The 22,017-nt window shown below is 42.3% G+C and overlaps 1 protein-coding gene across 1 annotated transcript in view; it reads right to left on the bottom strand.

The window, feature by feature from the left end:
* Window positions 1-11,262: 11,262 nt before the first annotated feature.
* Window positions 11,263-22,017, bottom strand: part of Col25a1 (collagen type XXV alpha 1 chain) — a 390,406-nt gene continuing 379,651 nt past the window's right edge. Inside the window, exons 37-39 of the mRNA XM_057793723.1 lie at window positions 21,233-21,310; window positions 19,456-19,494; window positions 11,263-16,254 (exon numbers count right to left, since the gene is read on the bottom strand). Coding sequence (XP_057649706.1) covers window positions 16,252-16,254; window positions 19,456-19,494; window positions 21,233-21,310 — 120 coding nt within the window. The 3' untranslated portion in view covers window positions 11,263-16,251. The remainder of the gene's footprint in view (window positions 16,255-19,455; window positions 19,495-21,232; window positions 21,311-22,017) is intronic.

The raw sequence follows: 22,017 nt of genomic DNA, 5'->3' as shown, positions 1-22,017 counted from the left end.
CACTGGTGGCATTAACCACCTAGGGTCATTCCCCTTTTAAGTGTTGCCTGCCTTTGCCCTTCGCCAAGTCCCTCCCTCCCTCGCGCTCCCCTCCTCCACCTGGTGCCTGCTTGGCAAGTCAGCAGCCCAGCAGCCGGCCACCTCGTACCTCCCAGTCGGACTGGCTCCAGTCCCTTCTCTGCAGATGTACCCTGCCCCTCCCCACCTTGTATTTCCATTTACCTCACCTTTTGTTTTCCTAACTTTACCTGCTTCTGCTTTTCTTCCTCCTCTGCCTGTAATTTCCTGCTTTCCCACTTTCTGCCTTCTTTTTAGTGCACTTGTGTATTATCTCGTGAATCAAGCCAGCCATTTACTGTACACAATTGCAAACAGGTCATACACTCCCTTGTCACAAGACTGGGACTCAGCCACATCTCCGATGGGGAATGGTGGATCTGGCATTCCGAACATCTACTCTTTTGTTGTTGTTGTTTGTTTGCTTTTGTTTTTCCGAGACAAGATTTCTCTGTGAACTGGAATTAACTCTGTAGACTAGGCTGGCCTTGAACTCACAGAGATCCCCAGCTTTTACCCCCACCCCAGTGCTAGAATTAAAGGCCACCACCACCCAACTCCAAACATCTACTCTTAATAGTTCCAGGTAGACACAGACCTTCAATCAGGCTATTTCTTATCCCACTTTCCCTCCGTTCCCAGTAGTGAACTTGGTACTTATTCCTGCACCCCCCCCAGCCCCCAGGATAGCTTCTCATACTGATGAAATTTGAAGTTAAATTGAATTTAAAAAAGATTGATTGAACCTTAATTAAAATAGCTACTGGGTCATAAATGACTTTTAGAATTAGAGGTTACCTTGTAGGTTCTGTTGATAAGAACCAAGCGACCTTAGGGAAGGAGCCAGCCTGTTCAAGGTTCCACAGCTGCTTAGCCTGAAGCCTGGCTGTAGAGTTCCAGTTAATTCTGTGCTTTGGGAGGCCAGTAGAGAAAGCCTAATTTGTTTTAATGCGTCTAATAGTGATTTGGGTAAAGATATTAATTTATACTGAAGTACATCTAAGGACAATTTATTTTTCTAAGCTAGGTGGAGGGAAGGAGCAAAGGGCGCCAGGGTATCTGGATGAAATCTCATGTATGATCCTGCTGTAATGTTGGAAGATGTTGTCTACTGGAGGTCATAGCAGTAGAAGTCATGAATGGCCATGCCCTGTCTATCAACCCCAGGTTCCTTGATAGTCTCCGTACTGAAAATCACGGTCTTTACCCAATCTCTCAAGAGTTTTGGGTTCCAAGTCCGGCTCATTCATGAGCTGGCTGGGCTTCTTCATATTTGGGGATCGTATTTCTTAGTGTAAAAAGATGATCTCTCTCGACTTTAAAGTAATGCAAATAAGTCTTAAATGAAGTCAAGACTTGGTGTCTCGGAAGGAGAGTCCCAAGCCCCTTCCTTTTTAGTTACTTTGCATTCTTTCCCAGTGATCTGATGATTCTTTTGGCTTTTGATGTCAGCCATGTGCCAAGTTTACATCTCCCTGCCTACCCTCCCTGCCCGCCTGCTCTGGGCCTTTCTTCTCAGTCCCAGGCTGACCTACTTCCTAGACGTACCAGTCTCAGCTAGCTCAAAATGAAAGCTTTGTTCTACCTCGCTGGGGGCTATTTGAAGTCCTAAACCATTGCTTTGGAAAATCTTGCTTTACTAGGCCTTTATTGGCTCACTTGCTATCTAGCAAGTGCTCACCTTCTTCTAGGAAAGATGTCCTGGAGGTGGAACAGTTAACCAGAAGGAGTAGGGCCTACCCACCAGAGTTCACTACTCTCAACCCCTCCCTCCCCACCCACAGAGGCTCTCTCACTCCCAGGGCTCTGGTCTGTTCCGTAGACAGGCAGTAGACACAGGTAGTTACAGATTGACGTCTGGAGCCGTCTGAGCTGAGACCTGCTGTACCTGCATACAGCTCACACTTAAGTTCACCTCTTTCTTTCCCCCTTTTTAATATGTCCACGAGCACATTTCAGTTATGAATATACACGTGGCTTGTCTTTCTGTTAATCAACACTACTGTTGAAGGACAGAGTGATGAATAAATAATAAATTATTTAACAATGTCATAGCTTAAACGGCTTCAAATAATGATAAATGACCCCAAAGAAATGGACCAAGAAAGTGTAAAGAGTACTAGAAAATTCTGCCTCCCCCCATCCCATTCCTATATCAAATCATTTCCAAGTCCCATCAACTGCATTTCAACATCCTCTGCCCATGGCCAACTGCCGAAAAATGCATCTGCATTTCTGTAATTTCTTTCCATGATCCCCTTCCTCCTCTGCATGGTGGTGGCGATGTCCCCTTCCTTACACCCCCCAGCGACTGCCAGTTTGATTCCCCAGGCTCCTCTTGGACCATTCCACACGGGTTGTAATGACCCTTTGTCAGCTGAGGACTTTGCCTTGGCTTCAGATTTCTGTGTAAGTGTCACAGACAGCCTGAGAGAGGTCATTCTTGATGACCAAAGTCAGTTCTCAACTAATTAAAAAACAAAACTAAGGGTTCCCTCTCCCCTTTCCGCCATGGCCCAGACTCTTTCCTCTTGATGGGAGTTGTTTTCCATTGTATCCCACTAGCAAATGCTTCCAACACAGTAGACTTTGGTAAATCTGTATTCACTGACTGGCTGAATGGATACACATTTCAGTCCTTATAAAATGAGCCTCTATTTGTCCATCGGTCGTTTCTCGACACTTAGATTCATTATCGCTTACGAAGAGATACTTCATAAACTGTTGCTTTAACAGACCATCATTGTTTAACTTATTTCACAATGTGGAATATATATTAACTAAGTACAAAGGCCAGTCTTAAATCAAGAGCCAGCACAGAACACACCCAAATCAAGGTGGATGAAAAGAGAGTAGACATCTAACCTCTAACAAAGCTCCACCAAAAGGAGATTTCGTTTTGGGGGCACATTTCCCGCCGTGCTTGCCAGGAATGCGTGGTGGTGCACTTTCCCTCTCCGGGCTGATGTTAGCCTTGCTTGGGTCCTGACTGTGTTGGTTGACTGTCCCTATTTTTGAGTGAATCCTGACCTGAAAGTCACAGATTTCTCAATAGCCTAGGCTTGGCTAAATCAATTGTACATCTGTTTGACTGAAAGGAGGGCTAGTCCGCCAAGCAGGAGACAATCAAAATGCCATTCAGCAGTCCGAGTGGCAGGTTTAAATTTTCTTCTTAGTAAAAATATGCTAAGGTGGGTGAACCATTTGTGCAGAACAGCAGATTCTCTGGCATGTGACACGGGCCTCGCAGTGGAATTTTGTGGGCATCCAGTAGTTCCTTGCCATCTCCCTTGACCTGCCTGGCCCTGACCTCCTTCTCTTGCACAAGGATATGCCCTTTTGGAAACTGCCCATCATCTTCAACAAGTGCTGGGTGTGGTGGTTTCCTGGCGTGGCACACTTCCAGAGGGTCTTATTGCTCTGGGTGGCACATTGGAATTTGTAGGTTGTCTATCCAAGCTCTACCTGGCGTGAACATGGAGGTTACCTTGTGACTATATTGCCTACATGTGCCTGGTTCAGATCAGGAGGTGCTTGACAGATCAAAACTGTGTGTCCTACCCCTAGAAGCTCTGTAAAGAGGATGTCCAACCATCAGTAGCATATGTACCTAGTCCTCTCAGTACTGGTTACTTCTTTTGGTTCTGTGATCAAAATACATGAGAAAAGCAATGGGGGGCAGGTTTATTTTAGTTCAGGATTTCGGTCCATTGTGGTGAGGAAACCTGGCAGTGTTCATGGCGAATGGACTGTGTGGGAGAGGGCCTCCTGTTCTGGGAGACAGAATCAGGGCTTAGGATATAACTTTCAAAGGCTTGACCCTAGTGAGCTGTTTCTGCCAGTTAGCCCTGAGATCCTAATGGCTCCACAGCCCTCAAAGTAGCAGCATCATCGTCTGGGGACTAAGTGTTCTAAGCCGTGGTCTGTGTTGGGTTCAAGCTAGATTCACAACATAACACTTTTTTTCTTACCCCCTAAACTGCAGGAGCCTTCCAGACTCGTGTAGGTGGTGTGGTTTGCGAGTCCGTAGGAAGGGTTATATTTTAAATACCGCAAGTGTACCATGGTTCCTGATGGTGCAAGTTGCCTGCCTGGAAGCCACAAACAAACTCCAGAAAGAGATCACTGGAACCTCTGCTTTTCTCTGGATGAGTCTGGGATCTGGAGGATAGCAACTACTTCTAGTACCAAAGGGGTCCAGGATAGAGCACTGCAGTGAACGTCCATTTGAGCTGAAGGCGTTTGAGAGTCGACAGAGAGGCCAGGACTTCCCTCACTGTCTAAAAGCAGAGCCTCCAAAAGGAACCCTGACACCACACACTTCTCCAGGAGCTTAGACTAGAGAAGATTGACTCTTGTCCCTGCTCTTGAGAAGACGGCACCAGGACCAGAGCTCTCAGGAGAGGCACTGTCACAGGCCATCCTATGTCCCTCCTGTCCCAAGGACCTGTTATGTTCTCTATGGTCATTACCCACTCTTTTCTCTTTTTGTCTTCCATTTCCTTCCTCCAATGTACAAATACGAATGCAATTTCTCTCTCCTTTTCGTCAGTTTGATTCAAAGGCCCAAAGCACTAAATCTAAATGGGCATAAGGAAAAGTTTTCGTCTGTGACAGACAGCATCAACTTTTTAGAGCAAAGGCTTGTAACCAGGACCTGTTTTTATATGGCCTATGAGTTAAGAATTATTTTTACTTTCTTAGACGGTTAAAGAAATGAAATCCTATAAAATCAGATGAAGTTTCATTGGAAGATAACCATGCTTAATGGCTTGTGTAGACTCTGACTGCTCACGCTGCCTCAAGCGGCAGAGCTGGGTCCTTGTAGCTAAGCAGAGAATCTAAAGCCGCTCTTCTAGTTTGCTGAGCATCTTCTGCTGTCTTGATTTCCATCTCACTGTTTTGTCTGTGCCCATTAGAACTAAGCTTCCAGAGGACAGAGCCCTTATAGCTTGTTGTCCACCAAATCTCTCTACCCTACAACATCACAGATAACAGCTGCTTGGTGTAAAGCAGTGGCCAGCATTAGCTATTTATTAAACACTTACCACACACCAATCACCCACGTCGAGTCTTTCCATCCTGGCAATCACTCTGCGCTGGATCATACCATTTGTTGCATGTTTTGGCTTGCCCCTCCCCTGTTTGTATGTTGCAATTCTGACCCTCAATATGGATTTGAATGTGACAGTGCAGATCCTTTTGACTTATGAGGGGCTTATGTGCCAAACTTAAACTGACAATACTGTCAGTCAAAAATGGGCGGAGCATCCTTAGTCTATCAACATCATAGCTTAGCAACGCAGTACCCTGTGGAGTGTGGGCTGGTCTCTCCTGGGCTGTCTGGAAATTTCAGCTCGCTGTTGTCATCTTCTTTATGAGGCAGAATGAACTCATATATCGCTAACTCAGGAAATCATAGCAATTCAGTGTACAATTTCTGAATATTCAGTTGTCAAGTTGAAAATTTTTACTCTGTGCCACAGTGATTCAGGGCCTGTCTGTGTTAGAGATAGAGTCTTTAAAGGGGTCAAATGGGGTCAATGGGAAGACTACTAACCTGATCTGTTGGGGTCCTTACAAATCTAAAAGACTTAGACATGGGCACACAGGAAACACCATGTAAACACACAGGAAGATAACCACCTTCAGGCCAGATTAGACAAAAGTCAACATGACCACACCTTGATGATCTCAGATTTTACGAAGCCACAATGTTAAGAAAATGGGTTTCTGGCTGGGCGGCGGTGGTGGTGGTGCACACCTTTAATCCTAGTACTTGGCAGGCAGAGGTAGGCAGATCTCTGAGTTCAACCTGGTCTACAGGAGCTAGTTCCAGGACAGGTAAAAAAAAAGAAAGAAAATTGATTTCTATAATTAAAGTCACCCATCTCATAGCATTTTGTGATGTTGGCCCAGCAAATAAATATACCACTGTTCAGTTTCCTTCTGCAGATGAGAAGAGTGGAGTGCATGGAGATGAAGTAGAACCTACAGTTAATGCATAGAGAGCTAAACCTTGAACACTGGGAGTGTGTCTCTTGTTTCTTAAAATTCCTGCATCATGCTGCCTCTCTGTGGAGGAGTAGACAGGAGTATGCCTGGGTGGGTAGATATACTGTGTAGATACAAACTTTCCTTCCCACTGCAGAACGTGTAAGATTTCCAAGGACACAGTTAGATCACACCACTGTCCTCCTCTTCCTCTCCCTCCTCCTTTCCATCCTCCTCGCCCTCCTCCCCTTCCTCTTCCTCTCCCTCTTTTTCTCTCTCCTCCTCGCCCTCTTTTTCTCTCTCCTCCTCTTCCTCCTCCTCTCCCTCTTCCTCTCCCTCCTCCTCTCCCTCTTCCTCTCCTTCCTCCTCTCCCTCATCCTCTCCCTCTTCCCTTCCGTCCTCCTTTTTCTCCTCTGCTTCTTTCTCCTTTACTTTCTTCTCTTCCTCCTCCTCCTTCTCTTAGTGTCTCAATATTCTGATTGCAGCACAAGGAAGAACAAGGGTGCCATTATGAATTCAGAGATCCACCTGCCTCTGCCTCCTGAACGCTAGGATTAAAGAGGTCACCACCTTAAGTTTTATTTGTTGTATTCTTTTAGTTAGCAGAAAAATATTGCTTCATTGTTGTGATTTCATACATGCATGTCAGTTTATTTTGTTTTTATTAATCTGTTTCCTTGTTACCCTCCCCCACCTTCCTCTGCCCCTTTTATTTCCTTCCCACAAATAGTGTCTCCTCTGCTTTCATGCCATATATAACACTATATACTTCATTGTGTGTGTGTGTGTGTACATGCATGTGGAGGTCAGAGGTCAACCTGCTGGAGTCATGTCTTTCCTTCTACCATGCATATCCTGGGACTGAATTCAGATTTTCAGGCTTGGTGGCAGGCTCTTTACCCCTGAGTCACCTTGCAGGTGATGCTGTCTACGTGTTGAGTTTTATGGCCTGAATGGTACTATATTTGGGTTTTGCAGTCACATTGACATTTTCTTTTTCCTTCTGGCTTTGAACTTTTTTTTTTTTCGTTTTAAGACAGAGTCTTATTATATTTGTTTTAAGACAGAGTCAGTCGTTCAACTGACTTGGGGTTCGGTATGTGACTCAGGTTTTCTTGGGACTTCCTATATGGTCCAGGCTGACCTTGAGTTCATGAACTTCCTGTCTAACAAATACTCATATTTGTGTGTTCTCCAGGTTTACCTAGTGCTTGCTTTCATCCATTTAGGTATAATGCAGAAGCTCTTGGGAATCTGAGTCTTTGTTGTTGTTGTTTACAGTGGTAGTAACATTTGTCCAAAATACTGTATAAATCTCTTTTCTGCTATTATAGCCAAGTACTAGAGGATGGATACTGTCTTAGTTAGGGTTTCTATTGCTGTGAAGAGACACCATGACCATGGCAACTCTTATAAAGGAAACCATTTAGTTGAGGTTGGCTTGCAGTTCAGAAGTTAAGTCTGCTGTCATCGTGGTGGCAAACATGTTGCTGGAGAGATAGCTGAGAGCTCTACATCCAAATCTGAAGGCAGCAGGAAGAGACTGTCACACTGGGCATGGCTTGGGCACCTGAGACTGCAAAGCCTGACCCCAGTGACATACTTCCTTCAACAAGGCTACTCCTCCTAATAGTGCTACTCTCTATGGGTCTATGGGGGCCATTTTCATTCAAACCACTATAAATAAGGTATAGAGAAAATTTTCATTTTAGCTAACAGTTCTGAAGGTTGAGGGACCACATATGGTGATGTATGGCATTCTGATTGTGATGGTTTGGATGAGCTAGCCCCCATAATCTTAGACAGTGGAATACTTGGTCCATATTTGGTGGCACTATTTGGGTAGGTTTAAGAGGTGTGGTCTTGCTGGAGGAAGTGCGTCACTAGGGGTGGGTTTTGAGGTTTCAAAACCATGTACTCTTCTTGGTTCTCTCCCTCTGCTTCCTGTGTAGTCTTTAAGATGTGAGCCATATCAGCTTGCTGTTTCAGCAGCTGTGTCTGTCCACTGCCATGCTTCTCCACCATGATGGTGATGGACTTGTATCTCTCTGGAACTGTAAGCCCAAATAAACTCTTTCTTCTTGGTCATTTTTGATTAAGCAACAGAAAAGTTACTAAGACACTGTTAGAGTCACAGGCTATCCCAGGGTCTCACCTGTCAAATAACAGCATGGATTTATCCTGTATAGATAGGCCCTGTGCTAGCTCCTCTTGGGTGTCCATACATTCCAGGAGGACTCTCAGGCACTGGGAACCCCCCCTCTTTAGCATCCCTCTAACCTTGAGAGACACCATGGTCCAGAGTCGTCCTCAACCTTAGGCTCAGGGGAGCCCTGTGTCTATCAACTCCTGGACAGGCAGTATCTGTTCCGCCAGTTCATCATTAACACATCTTTGTCCCTTTACCCTTACACGGATGATTTAGATATCAATCACCCTCTTACACGGACAAACTCATCTGCAAGTATACCACAGCATCTGTTAAACTCAAGTCAGAAAGTGGCCATTTGTCAAGAAAACCCCAACTCAGGGCTGAAATACCATTTTATTCAGTTTGGTTTTTCGAGGCAGGGTTTCTCTGTAGTTTTGGAGCCTGTCCTGGAATTAGCTGTTGTAGACCAGGCTGGCCTCGAACTCACAGAGATCCACCTGCCTCTGGTTCCTGAGTTTTGGGATTAAAGGCCTGGGCCACCATTGCCCGGCCCTATGGTTGATTTTGTTTCTGCAGATTGCAAGTACCTTGAAGGCAGCAACTGTGTGTCATCGGTCTTACTCTGACGTACTACATCTGCTCCAAACTGAGGAGTTTTCTGCTCATGTGGAAAAGAGTAGGGGTTGGAACAGAGAGTAGGTGGAAGGAATGGATGAAAACATGAAACAAATCTCATGTTTTGAAATAATTTATATCAAGTGAGTTTTTAGATCTTTCTGTCAATTTGACAATAGTGACTTTTATAGACATTATTTTTCAAAATGTGTGAACATAATTAATTTAGTTTGGAACATTAAGGCTTCAGTAACCCTCAGGCAAGTCCTTCCTGCTAGCTTGACAGGGACAAATATTTGTTTGTAATTTATTCATATTAAAAGCTTTAAATTGATGTATAAATCTTCATTTTAATTACTGCCCAGATTTCTGGATTCTATCAAGAACACTTTCTCCTTGAATTATTAATATTAAGTCATATTCTAATCTTGTTTTACTTGTACCTTGTTGTAGATACATTTTAAAAAATATATTTCTTTAAAAACAGAGGATATCATTTATAAGATAAGATGTATATGCAGAGGAAATACATTTCAAATGAATTAGATTCAAGGTCATTAGCCTTAGCAGAAGAACTTGAAGATGCCCCGACCCTAACCCCTATTATTTATTATGTGTATGCTTAGGAACTTGGGCCCAGAGACTTTCAAGAATGTCCAGCTCTTCAAGGCATTCAGGGTCTGCCCTCTATTGGTGAGCTGTGCACAGAAATGCTGCTTGTGGGCCGGGCAGGTGGAGTTTGATCCTAGAACCTCTATAAAAATGCTAGCCGTGGCAGTGTGTGCTTGTAATTCCAGAGAAGGGGGAGCCCAGGGAGTCCTTGGGCCTCACTGGTCAGCCCACCTAACCAGATTGGCAAGTTCCAGCCAGCGAGAGAGCCTGTCTCAAAGAGCAGTGTGGATGGTGTTCAGGAGAATGACACCCAAGGTTGGCTGCTAGCATCTACATGCATACATACATACACACAGGTGCACATGCACAGGCATGTATACACACACACACACACACACACAATATACCAGGTTTTAAAAAAAACATATTCCTTTAGAATTTAGTAAGTTGAAATAAATTTTATTGATTGATTAGGCATAGTGTATGTTCTTTTACAACTCATAATCAGACTGTGATGCTTCTAGTGTGAGATTTATAGTTAACCCAGGAGGGGACTGAGGTGATGCGAAGCTCAAATAAAATAATCATGGGGTGTTTTCAGTTTTATAGTTAAGAGAATATTGTATTAGTTGTTCTGAGAATAGATCCCTGTAACCAAAACACTACTATATTGTAACTTAAAGAAGTGTTTCTCTGGGGCCACTGTTTCAGAGGTACAGCCTGTGGTTGCCTGACCCTATGCTCTTGGGCACAGATCACTGTGGCAAAAGTGTGTGGTGGAGGAACTTCTTTTCTTCTTGGTTACAGAGAAAAAGGGTAAGCGCAACAGGAAGAGTCTTCTAAAGGACAGGAGAGCGTTGAGTAGAGTCTAGACTGAGTCTGTGTGTGTGTGGTGGGGGATGGAGAGAAGGGATGGATATGAGATTCAGGAGTTGTAGCATCAAAGCACAGTGACAGGATAAGCCATTGTTCCATAAAAGTTAGCAGAATGGGTGGGCTACGAGAAGCGGGCGTGTCCAAAGTAGCTGAAGTTTCCATCGCCTCGCCTGGGTGGAGGGGAAGGTGGCTTCATTTCCTAGGATTTGTGAGTCTGGAAGAAAAGCAGGGGTGAAGGCGAATAGAATGAGCGCTTGTGGGGAGTCCAGGCAGACTGCACAGGTACACGGCAGCTGTCAGGAAGCCAGCATGGGGTTAGGAAGAGCTGACTCTCTCAGTCTTCATCCTGGAAATGAAGGAGCACTTCCAGGGAGAACAACCGGAAAAAGATGGAGATTGGAGCCTGAGGGTGGGCAATTAGTGAGCAGGTGGAGGAGGAAGACCTAGCAGAGGGCACGGAGAAAGAAAAAGTGGGTGGAGAGGACAGGAGCGTGGGGACTCAGTGTGTTGAAAAGTGCAATAGCAAGAAAGGAGTACCGGAAGGGCTTTGGCCTTTCAAATCACTGGTGCCTTGTGCAGGCTTCCAGTTAGGGGCCACGTGGTGCATCGGTGCCTTGTGTAGGCATCCAATCACATCACGTGGTAGATGGGTATGCTGTGAAATTACGTACTACATTCTGATGTAGTGATGGTGTAGGGGGGAGGGGAGGGGAGGAACAGTTAACCTAGTGTAAGGTAACTTACATCATCCAGATAGGGAATTCAAGAACAAAGTGACTTTGGAGTGGAAGCTGAGTTTGGAAGCATTATTATATGACCCAGAAAGCATTGGTTTAAAAAAAAAAAATCACCACACTACGGTGTGGTAAGAAAAGTAGTCAACTGTTTTGTTTGTCGACTGTTTCTAAATAAAAGAAAATAGGACAATGTTCTCAGGAATATCATTAAAACTTTATAACAATACAATTTATTATCACTGTGTTAATATTGTAATAATTACACACTTTTTACATTATGAAAATAAGTCATAAATAGTGTAAAAATAATTCCGAAGATCAACTTCTCACAAACTAGGAACCCTGAAAACAAGTTTTAAAAGTAAATTAAAAACAAATTAGAAAATGAACCCAAAGCAATTATCTCCTAATTGCAAATCAGAACCTTCACAGGCCGTTGAGTCAGTAATGACAGTTGGAAAAAATTACAATTGAAATAAGAAATCAAATGGGAAAAATCCAATCTTTTAAATATTTACACTACCAAGACAATCAGGTTTGCACCATATATACAATGAAAAGATACAATACATTATTAGAATAACTGAGAACATGAGACTGGCCCATGAAACATTAAAAAACAATCCTACAAGGCAACACTTGTCATCTTACAAATACTTGTCATTTTTTTCCATTTCCCTCTTACTATGCATTTATGTGAGTTTTTGGCAATATAAAAATAGCTGCACATAGAGATGAACTTTAAAATGTAAAAAATACAAATAAAAATATAATATTTCCAAAAGATAAATCAGATACATACATCTTTTTAAAATGTCCACCTTAATGAAACATTTACAACACAATGAAGAACTCCACCCAAACACCAACAATATGTGTGATATTCTTCGGGAACCCGACTCATGAATATTTCTGAGATATGTCAGAATATCCACTTATTTTGAGAAATGTTGGCATTTTCTTTGTCAAGAAGTCAAGCATAACACGGTCCATCCTCTGTCTCCAAAAGTCTGCCAATAAGCGGAGTAGGCAGCTTATACATGTAAATGCATTTTAGTGAAAAAAGAAGCCATTAAAATGTTTGTTATTATAGAAATAACCAAAACCCTAAATAATTTCACCAGCAACCTAAGTTAGAGGAGTGCCTCTGGGCGAGAAGATGCGTTAAGAGAACAGAAGTAGGGACAGAGGGCCTTTACATCCGAACACAGGTTGGTGGAATTTTAACTGGTCAGACCTCTCAGTCACCGGAATCACAGCTGGCCATTTTTAGTATTTTTGGAATGATAAGCCTCCAGGGAACCTTATGAGATAGGACTTTTTGTTGTTATTATTATAAAAATCATTAAATTCTACGTTTTGGTAGGCATTAAACATTAATCTGAATATCATCGAAAGGAAGAAAACCAAAGTTTCAGATGTCAGCATCCAAGTTTCCCATCACCACTTTCGAGAAGACGCTGAACTCTCAGACAAATATAGTGGGAGGGGGATTAAAATGTTATTTTGTTATGTTAAAGAATACTTGGCAATTAGGCACATTTCCTAAGTGACAAAAATACTAAGGACAATTTCCCCCAAAGTACAGAATGGTGATCTGACCATTTTTTTAAGGAAGCAGATACACTCAGCCGGGTGGTGGTGGCGCACGCCTTTAATCCCAGCACTCGGGAGGCAGAGGCAGGCGGATCTCTGTGAGTTCGAGACCAGCCTGGTCTACAAGAGCTAGTTCCAGGACAGGCTCCAAAACCACAGAGAAACCCTGTCTCGAAAAACCAAAAAAAAAAAAAAAAAAAAAAGAAAGCAGATACACACACAAAGGACACATATGTATACTGCCCATGAACACATCAGACACTCAGAGTATAAATCTAAAGCCAAGAACTTTCTATTGGTAGGGGTGAGAGACATTCCAATATTCTCCATAAAATAACAGGAAAAGGAAAAAGCCTCCAAGGCTGCATTTGATAACGGGAAAGGAAAGCTGGGAGGAATTCAGGCATACTTAGGTACCCTACGTGTCGCGTGTAGACTTCTATAGCACTGACTGTGTCAGGCAAGCTTACAGTGTGTAAGCTGGAAGGTGAGGAAACTCAAAAAAAAAAAAAAGGCAAATGAAAACCGATAAAGGCATGTGGTATATATGATGAACACAGGATAAGGGGTACCACAGAAGGCTGTTTTACACGAGGAAAGGCTGGTCATTGAACTACATTACAACAGATTCATGAACTTCAAAAATAAAACCACACAATAACAGCGTAGGAATGCCATTAAACAGAAATAAAATCACCACAGCAGAGGTCGACTAGCCATAGAAATGAAAAGGAAGGGTATTTCCCAGCAGCAACCGAGGCTAATGGAAAACGGTGGAGAGAGGCAACATGACAGTGGCAGCCTTCAGAGACGCCTGTCATCTCTGAAGTAAAACCTGACCTTGACGTATTTCCAGTGAGTGTCCCATACCCTTTTTTTCTTCAGTTCCCTAAAGAAGTCTTTATGAAAAAGAATGCAATCTATAAACATATGTATCAACACAATAATCCATTATTGATTCCTTTGGAAATTACTCGGTTAGATGACAAAATGGATGAGTAAATATGTTTTCATAGTCCAAAGCTCAAGGTTAACTCATGGCGGGTAACCTAACAATCCACTGAGCACAGGGAACTACCATCATCCTGTTGTTTGTTTCAAGGAAGTACAGAAATAGAAGTTCACACATTCCTTCAAATGTGCCTTACAAGGAAAACCCCAGGGCACACACGCTGTGCAGTGTTTTTCTACAGGGGGTGTGTCCAATACTTTAATGAAACTAGTTCAGCAACAAAACCATCATTAGAATCTCTCTAAATTTGAAATAATAATCCCTCTCAATCCCTCTTTCTAGTGAAGAAACAGAAAGGAAGATAGGAGGAAATATAGTCACCAGATTGTTCTCAAGATCCTATATACAGTTACTTTGTTTTTTGTTTCTGAAGATAATGTGTCATCTTGGGCTCATTTCTGTGACCCAAATGATTTAAGATGAATTGTTTCATTTATTGTGAAATACCTTACCCTAAACATAATCATACAAGAAATTGTTAGAAACACTCTTCACTAAAAAAAAAAAAAATGCTGAATTGGCTTAGGAGTGTGGAATGTTATTAGAAGTATTACTAGATAGTCTGATCTAACATTTAAATTCTAATCTCAGTAATAACAAAAAAGATGACATCATTTTGTATGACTGAGCATTTGGTTACACGATATGAAAGACATCTTAAGATCTGTTTTGAAATTGTATCTCCATTGTTGTAAGCCTAAGTGTGAACTAATTTCCCTTCTGGTGGTGAAAATCTAAACACTGAGCTCAAAATGTTCCCAGAAAAATGACATTCAATCACCGAGGGAAATGAAATTCTCTAAGGGGCTGCTAGGATCACTGCTCCCACGGATGGTGCTTCTCCAGACCACCCTTCCACTTAGAATAAGTCATTTCAAAACATGCCACGAACTCAGCAAGGAATCGTCCAGTCTAAGTCTGCATTGGTATGTTTTGAGCAAGTCAGTAAAAACAAGACCTTTTCTGGCAACTATATTTCAGGGCTTTCTGAGATCTCAGATTTGGTCTGTGGATAAGACAAACACTTAGAAATGTAAAAACAAAACTCGAGAAATAAACTTTAATATAGAAAAACCTAGAAGAAGAAGCAAGTTCACGCTATCAAATGTGATAAAATCTTGACTTTACGTTGATAACAAATTTGTCAACATCAATCAAAAAGTAGTAAAAAATGCTTAATTGTCATACTTTATAATGAATTAAATAAAAAAATGAAGCCTTCCTATAATCTCTTCAATTATCTTAAACAAAACAAGGAGATGGTGAGGTTATTTTTACTATTGGATTCAAATCATTACGCGATTTGAAAACTTTTTTTAAAAATAACGTTTAAAAACCTATGAGGCCCAAAGTGAAGCAAATAGTTTCTGTTCCTAAGAAAACAAAAAGTATGAGAAAGAATGGAAACTACAGTTTGTTTCTGGAACTTGTTAAAAAAAAAAAAAAACGATTGGTGTGTGTCAACCCCAGAAGAAAGGGAGAGACGGACACTTTCCGGCTACCTTTGGTAGGGCCAGCTCTAAGGATTCCCTGGCATTTGAAGCACATCTTATTCTGTCCGATCCCTTCTCAGGACACGGTCTCTCTTCAGCAGCCTGAGCTCTGATGGCAAGTCTGCACCTTTCCATCTGCACGAACAGGGGCTTCCATTCCAAGGCTCCGCTGTCTCCGAAACACAGCTGCATTACCTCTTTTTCCCAAAGCACCGAGATCAACACCCCTGGGACGTCAGTTCATCTAGAAAAACAATTCCTGCCCCTCTGGATTTCCATAGTTATAAATCTCCTTCCAACTCGGTCACACGAGAGACAGTGCAGGATGCCGAACCGGGTCCTCTTCCGACGTCTTCACTGCCAAGTGCAGCCCAAGGAAAACAAGTGGCAGTAATCCACTCAACCCTTCGGTTTTTCAACCAAGGCGGTCACAGGAGCCCGCATTGTTAGGATCTGTGGATCTGCAGTCGGGACTGCAGCTCCCTCAAAATATAAGACCAACTGTGTGTGTGTTCTCCAGCAACTTATCTCTTTTTGGCAATGAGCCACGGTGTAACCCCCTTGAGATGACAAAAGGAACAAAGGCTCAGCTGTAGTCAGAGAACTTGTGAGGTGGCATGCAAGCGTCTGCATTTGCACGAGCAGGGTTGGCACAGGGTCATGCTGGTTTTAGAAGGTTTCAGCAGGTGGGGTGGGCGTGAATGGGTGTTCCTAGGGAATGTGTGCTACATGTTCATAGCTTTGAGTCCGTATTTGGTCACGACTTCATGTAAACTATTTCATGGCACTTTCTGTCCATGCATTCAACAAGCTCCTAATAGGAAACTAGTGAGAACAGTCATTCTTTGTCACTGATGTCCCTATAAATACGTATGTTCACATAAAATAGAGACACCGAGTTGTGTTTCCTGTGGCCTCCTCACTTCCGTACACTGCCTAGTTTCAGATGTGAGAAGAGATGGGCGTCTGTACTACTGTGAACAGGGAGAAACAGTGCCGGGGGAGCAGATCCCACACTTGCAAAATCTGCGAGTCACAGTTTTTCAACTATAAATATAACAGGTGGACCATTATATACACAACTTCATGCTTGGAAGGTTAGATTCATCACTGCAGAAAAACAGACAACAAACAGACACACGTGGAGTTAGTGGTAACTTCGATAAAAAGTCCAAATTAATGTTTATTTTGCAAACACTGGAAGAACCCTGTAGTCTTTTCTTTAGGTCAGCAAGCCAATTTGATCATCTGATGTTTCCCATATCATACTGTTTAAAACTCCAGTTTACCATGATTCTCATCTTTGTTCCAACTCCCATTTTTCCATGGCCAACCAAGAACTTTATGAGAAGTGATTGTATTAGTCACTGTGCTAGGAAAGCAGAACACTGTGATTTTTATTACAGGTATGCTTCCATTACTAGCCACGATGTCTCCAGGCATGGTAACATAACCTAATAATGGCCAAAGGGTCTAAGTTCAAAGGCATATTAACCTAGAGCTTCCTGCAGAGAATGCATGTGCATTTCCTAGTTATGGTCCCTTTGCCCTATAACTAGCCTTGCCCTGAAAGGCCCCTGACAAGACAAACCTGCCCGTTATCAGTTCCACCATGACCAAAAAACAAAACAAAATTCCCCCGAATCTTTGGTTCCTCATTTAGAAGGTCTTTCTAGAACCAACATCAACTCAGAAGAAGCCGTTTTCACTGGGCTATTAGCTTACAGAGCAGATTTTAGAGACTTCTTTAGGATTTTGTTTCGTTTTGCTTATTTTTTGGGGGGACAGGGTTTCACTGTATAGCTCAGGCTGGCCTTGAACTCACAGCACTCTGCCTGCCCTCTGAGAGCTGGGACTAAAGGCATGTGCCACCATGTCTGGCGCTTCCTTTAGTTTTACTCAAAGAAAAATCAATGAGAAAAGTACAGTGCAGAGGGGAGTGGGGTGATGGCTGCCTTCTGGCCCGCCCTCCACAGCTAAGTCATCCAGATTCCCCTTTTAATGAGTGCATTAATAGCACCCTTTTTTCTCTTTTTGTAAGAAAAACTGCGTAAGAATGAACCTGTCAATATCGGATCACGGAGGATCTATATGTAGTTGCTGGTTGATGGGGAGACGTTGTCTTAAACAGTCTAACCACTGTTAAGGTGCCCATCCTCCTGTGAACAATCCTGTAACTATGCTTCTCTAAGTGACCTAATGAAATTCATTAGACCATCAAAATAGCAGGGGACTAGTTGGAAAGAAAATCAATGGGAGGAGGGGAGAGACAGGAGAAGGTAACGGGTGGGCGAATATGACCAAAATATGCTAGATACATGTATGAAAATGTCATAATGGATCCATTATGTGTAATTAGTATATGCTAATAAGACACTAAACCGCCACAAACATGTTTATTATACTGGATAGCCCAAATAAAACAGGACTAGCCAGAAACCACCCGCATGCTTTATTTATAACATACCAATAAAAATTACTTGACTATTTGAGATATCTAAATTGCCTATCTAAGAAATCTGAGAAAATTTCCTTTTTCTGATTGTTTCATTGATATCAGGAGAGGGGAGATGTTGATTGGAGTTTATATGTGCTGTGTGGAGGTTCTAAGCAATACCAAAGTTTTATAATTGGGTTATTTTTCTTTGTAGAAGAGGTCAGATCCGTGAGGTTCTCAATCTTATGTAGAATATAGTACCTATTTAATAGAAAGCTGAATATTTCTATGGACAATTCTGGTTCAGTCATAGTATTTGTTACTACTGGGTTTTCATTTCAGGGGCTAACGAGATGAAAAAAGCCTTTCGCTTGTTGCTCTTCCATCTATCTCTTTATGAAAAAGAAAATGATTTAGAATTGTCCCAGACCACAAGTGACTCCAAGTCACTCCAAGTGGTGCCCAGTGAAGGGGAAATGAACTGTTGGCATCTCTAGGTGCAGTGTGCTAATGACCAGCTTAAAAAAAAAATCATCTTACTGAATTACAGAGGAGAGGATAGAGAGCAAATGGCCATTCCTGCATAGGATGTCATTACAATGTCTGTGCATGGCAGGTAAGCTGGCAAGAGGCTAAGGAAGGCGCTGATGAGGGGGTCTCTATCCAGAGACCCTCTTGACCTCAGATGCAACTGAGTTAATTATCTGATAGGCTCAAAGGAGAGCTGGGGAAGCTAATAAATAAAAGACGCTGCTATGAGAGAAGGCGTTTTTGTCCCCAGCTAAGTGTGTGAAGTTAGTTGAGAAAGCAAATTACAGAAGATTTCCTGATGGTTGAGTTGCTGACTTGAGAGGCAACGAAGAACCCAATGTCTCCTCATGTTTCCACACGCTGGCTTACATGGTTTGTTCTAATTTTGCAAATGACGTGTGGTTGGCTACAATTACTGGATAAGCTACAAAGTATTGGAGATAAAATTTCAGAGCTATCGAAGCACCCTGGATGCTTCCCTTATCGCATTGCTCTTTCTAGGCATTTCTTTGCCCTCCAGTAACCTGCACACTGGGGTCACAGCATCACTGTGTAAAACGTCTTCACTCCCGGGGCAATGCAGAATGCACAGAGTTCCGTCTGTCTGCTTGAAATGCTACCACTACTGCCTGATGTTTCTCCTTCCTAGCCTTGCTACCTACCAGCTTGCTGCTCTTGGAAGTTTCTTCATGTTTCCAAATTTCTATTACTCATACGTAGGCTACTGTAGGGATTGACACAATAGGGCATGACATATAGCCTTTGTGCACAGAAGGTTCTCTGGGTTGAGCCATTTGTACTGAATACATTCACAGTGATGATGGGCAGTCATGTGATGAGGATTAAACAAACCAATATAAAGGATGCCAGCATAGACTTAAGCAGACACTACTAAATAAGTCGAGACATCACTGATAAGTGTTTATATTTTCTGCTTTCCCAGTTGTGTAACTGCTATGCACAGGGTTCAACCATATATCTGCATATTTGTCAATGCAACAGATATAGGGAAAATCACAATTAAAAATATTTTTTTAAACAATAGGAGGAAAGTTCATTGGTAGAGAGCCAAACAATCTTATCAGATACATTGCACCTTTCCATAACAAACAATGACTTTGAGGTTCCAGATCATAGTTTGCCAAGATTATACTTTGTTTTTGCCCACGGGTTTGGGTGGAAATCAGTTTAAACACATTCATCAAAAAATTGGCCAGAGATGGCATATTTGCTTTGAAATACCCGGTTTTCAATAATGTCAAATATAAAAGGTCTGTTCTGCAATGGAAAGGGCCTGGTCAAGATTAGGGTTTCCTTTTTTATTTTTTTAAAGGCCTACCTACCTTTTGCCAGCAGCCAGGCATGGGTAATCCATCAGGTCCCTGGTTTTGAAGGGAAGGAAAAGAATTCCTTAGGTTCTTATAAGTAATCAGATATGTAAGTTGACATGCCAAGAGACTTCAAAAATTGTTTCTATCAGGTGGCTTCAGTCACAGGCATCTTATACTAAGTAGTAGCTCATGATATTTTACCTACTGTAGTCAAAATGAATGTGATTCGAATGCTTTCCGGACTGAGCACACCTCTAGAAAGGACGTGAGTACAGAGGGCAGTGTCTAATTTTGAAAACCAGAATGTACGTAGTTGTCTCATGTGTTGCTCACAAACAGAGCTGTAGATAACGCATCTGCACAGTGCATGGCACCTCTTAGTGCTATCAAAACATCTCACAGTCATCTTTGCCAAGTAAATCGGAGCTTCATTTCCTTGGGGTCACTATGGACTATGGTTTGTGGCATTGGCAATCAATGGCAAAGCATTTCTATCTGAAGTTTATAGTTCTCCATATGCCAGTGGATATTACAAAATATCGACTCATTTGAAACCCGGCAGTCTGTCTGCATATTAAAGCACATGCCAACCATTGTGTTTACCAGTGCTTCTGTTGAGCTTTTCAGAAGCTGGTGAACATTCCGAATGAAGTTTTCTAAATACTACAGAATGCATTTTAAGGTGGAAGCATCTTCAGATACACATGAGACTGGAAGATGTGACATGTCGAAGGCATGCATTTCCCTCCGATGAAGGGGCTTATAAAACATGGCTTATCAACACAAGCAAACAAAAGACAGAGTACTCCGTATTAACACGTTCTAACTATCACAGTTGACTGAATAATATTTTTTCTATACACACAATCTCTTAAAAGACTCACAAAATACACATTTCCCTTTAATGAATCATGCTTATAACTGAAGAATTATGTGAGGTCATGCAGACCAAGTGGAACACGATGAAAAAAACCTTTCTTTATACTCCTCAAAATATAATTACACTACCCTTTTTATTGTAAAAAATAATCTAGCTTTGTAACATATTTGGGAGAAATTGGTGATGCCAGATTGGTACAAGGAAAAGGATCAGCCAGTAGAATTTTAGATTTTAGTATAAGGAGGATTTTGAGTTCATGCCAATGAAGGAGGGAGTTCTGTCTACTTCGGGAAAGTGAGTTTTACAGGGAGAGACCATTACGTCAAAAAGGTTATGTGACAGAGAAGAGGGTTTGGGCTGCAGTCAGTGATCATCCTTAGATATGTAGGGCAGTTGCTTTCTTTCCTATGGTCTCTTAATAATGTTGCTTCGGATTGGTTAACTCCTGACCACAGAAGCTTCGTTATGTAGGTTTGGCCTCGTTTATGGCCTGATAAAACTGTAATGGGAGAGACAAAAACATCCTTATTTCTTTCAGAGGAAAGGAAAAAGTTAAGTAGGGTAATCGTTCAAACTTCTGGCGTACCAGTGCCTTTGCATCATGTACTTTTATCTAACTCATAAATAATCTCTGAATATTTATTGGATAAGTTAATATTCTAAAGAACATGGAGATGGACACGTCAGTAGTGAGAACAATGTTAGAAGATTAATTTACATTTGTTGATAACACATGCTTGCTCTCTCTCCCCTCTACAGAGCCCAGGGAGGAGCCCGCTCATGCACATGCATGTAGTATGTTTATCATGTAAAGCTTACTCCAGAAAGAAGCACTTTACACTGATACAGACGAATACATAGTAAATAAAGGAATAGCATGCAGGATGGTAGGAAAGAGAAATACTGTACCAATTGGCAAGGGGCATCCAGCCCATCCAGGCCAGGCTGGCCTGGCTCCCCCTTTTCCCCCTTAACGCCACGGAATCCCTGTTTGTAAAGATTAACTCATAACGTTACTAATCCAAGAAGTCATTGAAGGCAAAAATCTGCTAAAAGAAACAACTAGAAGAAAAAGTCGGGAGAGGAACAATTTAGAAGGGACTTAACATGCAGAGACGGTTCTCATCATCATGACGAGGCCTTGTCAGGAGACCATAGCCTCCTCCGTGGAAGGGTATGCAATGGCGTTGGCCCTTATCCACATCCTATAGTCAGGCTCCAGCCTGTATGAGAGTTTAGAGACAGAGTAGCGAGAATGGCCGGCAACAAGATGTGAGGCACATCTGTGCATCCCGAGCACCCGTCTGCAGGGCCATGTTCAATGGCCTTCCTGGGAAGCTGCTGTTACTGGTCCCTCTGGCCTGCTCCTCTCCCATCTCACCCCTCACACAAAACATCTGGAGACAGCTGCACAAGTTAGACATACCAACGGGCAGGGTGCATCTAATCCAGGAGCGCCCTGTTCTCCTTTCTCCCCTTTAGGCCCCTTTTTGCCTTTCTTTCCCTTTTCCCCCTGTGAATACAAGGGTTTAAATAAAAGACAGATTTTATTTGGGTGGGGTGTAGAAAAAAATGATTCAAAATATGGTTTAGCTAAGAATAGTCTGGAAGGGCATTTACCACTGTTTTCTGACATAGAGAAGAATGATGCTATGAGAAAATTGCCATGGTGACAATGGATTCTGGCAACAATG

The sequence above is a fragment of the Chionomys nivalis genome, chromosome 18, assembly GCF_950005125.1.
Source record: "Chionomys nivalis chromosome 18, mChiNiv1.1, whole genome shotgun sequence".
Taxonomy (NCBI): Eukaryota; Metazoa; Chordata; class Mammalia; order Rodentia; family Cricetidae; genus Chionomys; species Chionomys nivalis.
The sequence above is the reverse complement of the archived record's forward strand: the minus strand, read 5'-3'. Positions and strand labels throughout refer to the sequence as shown.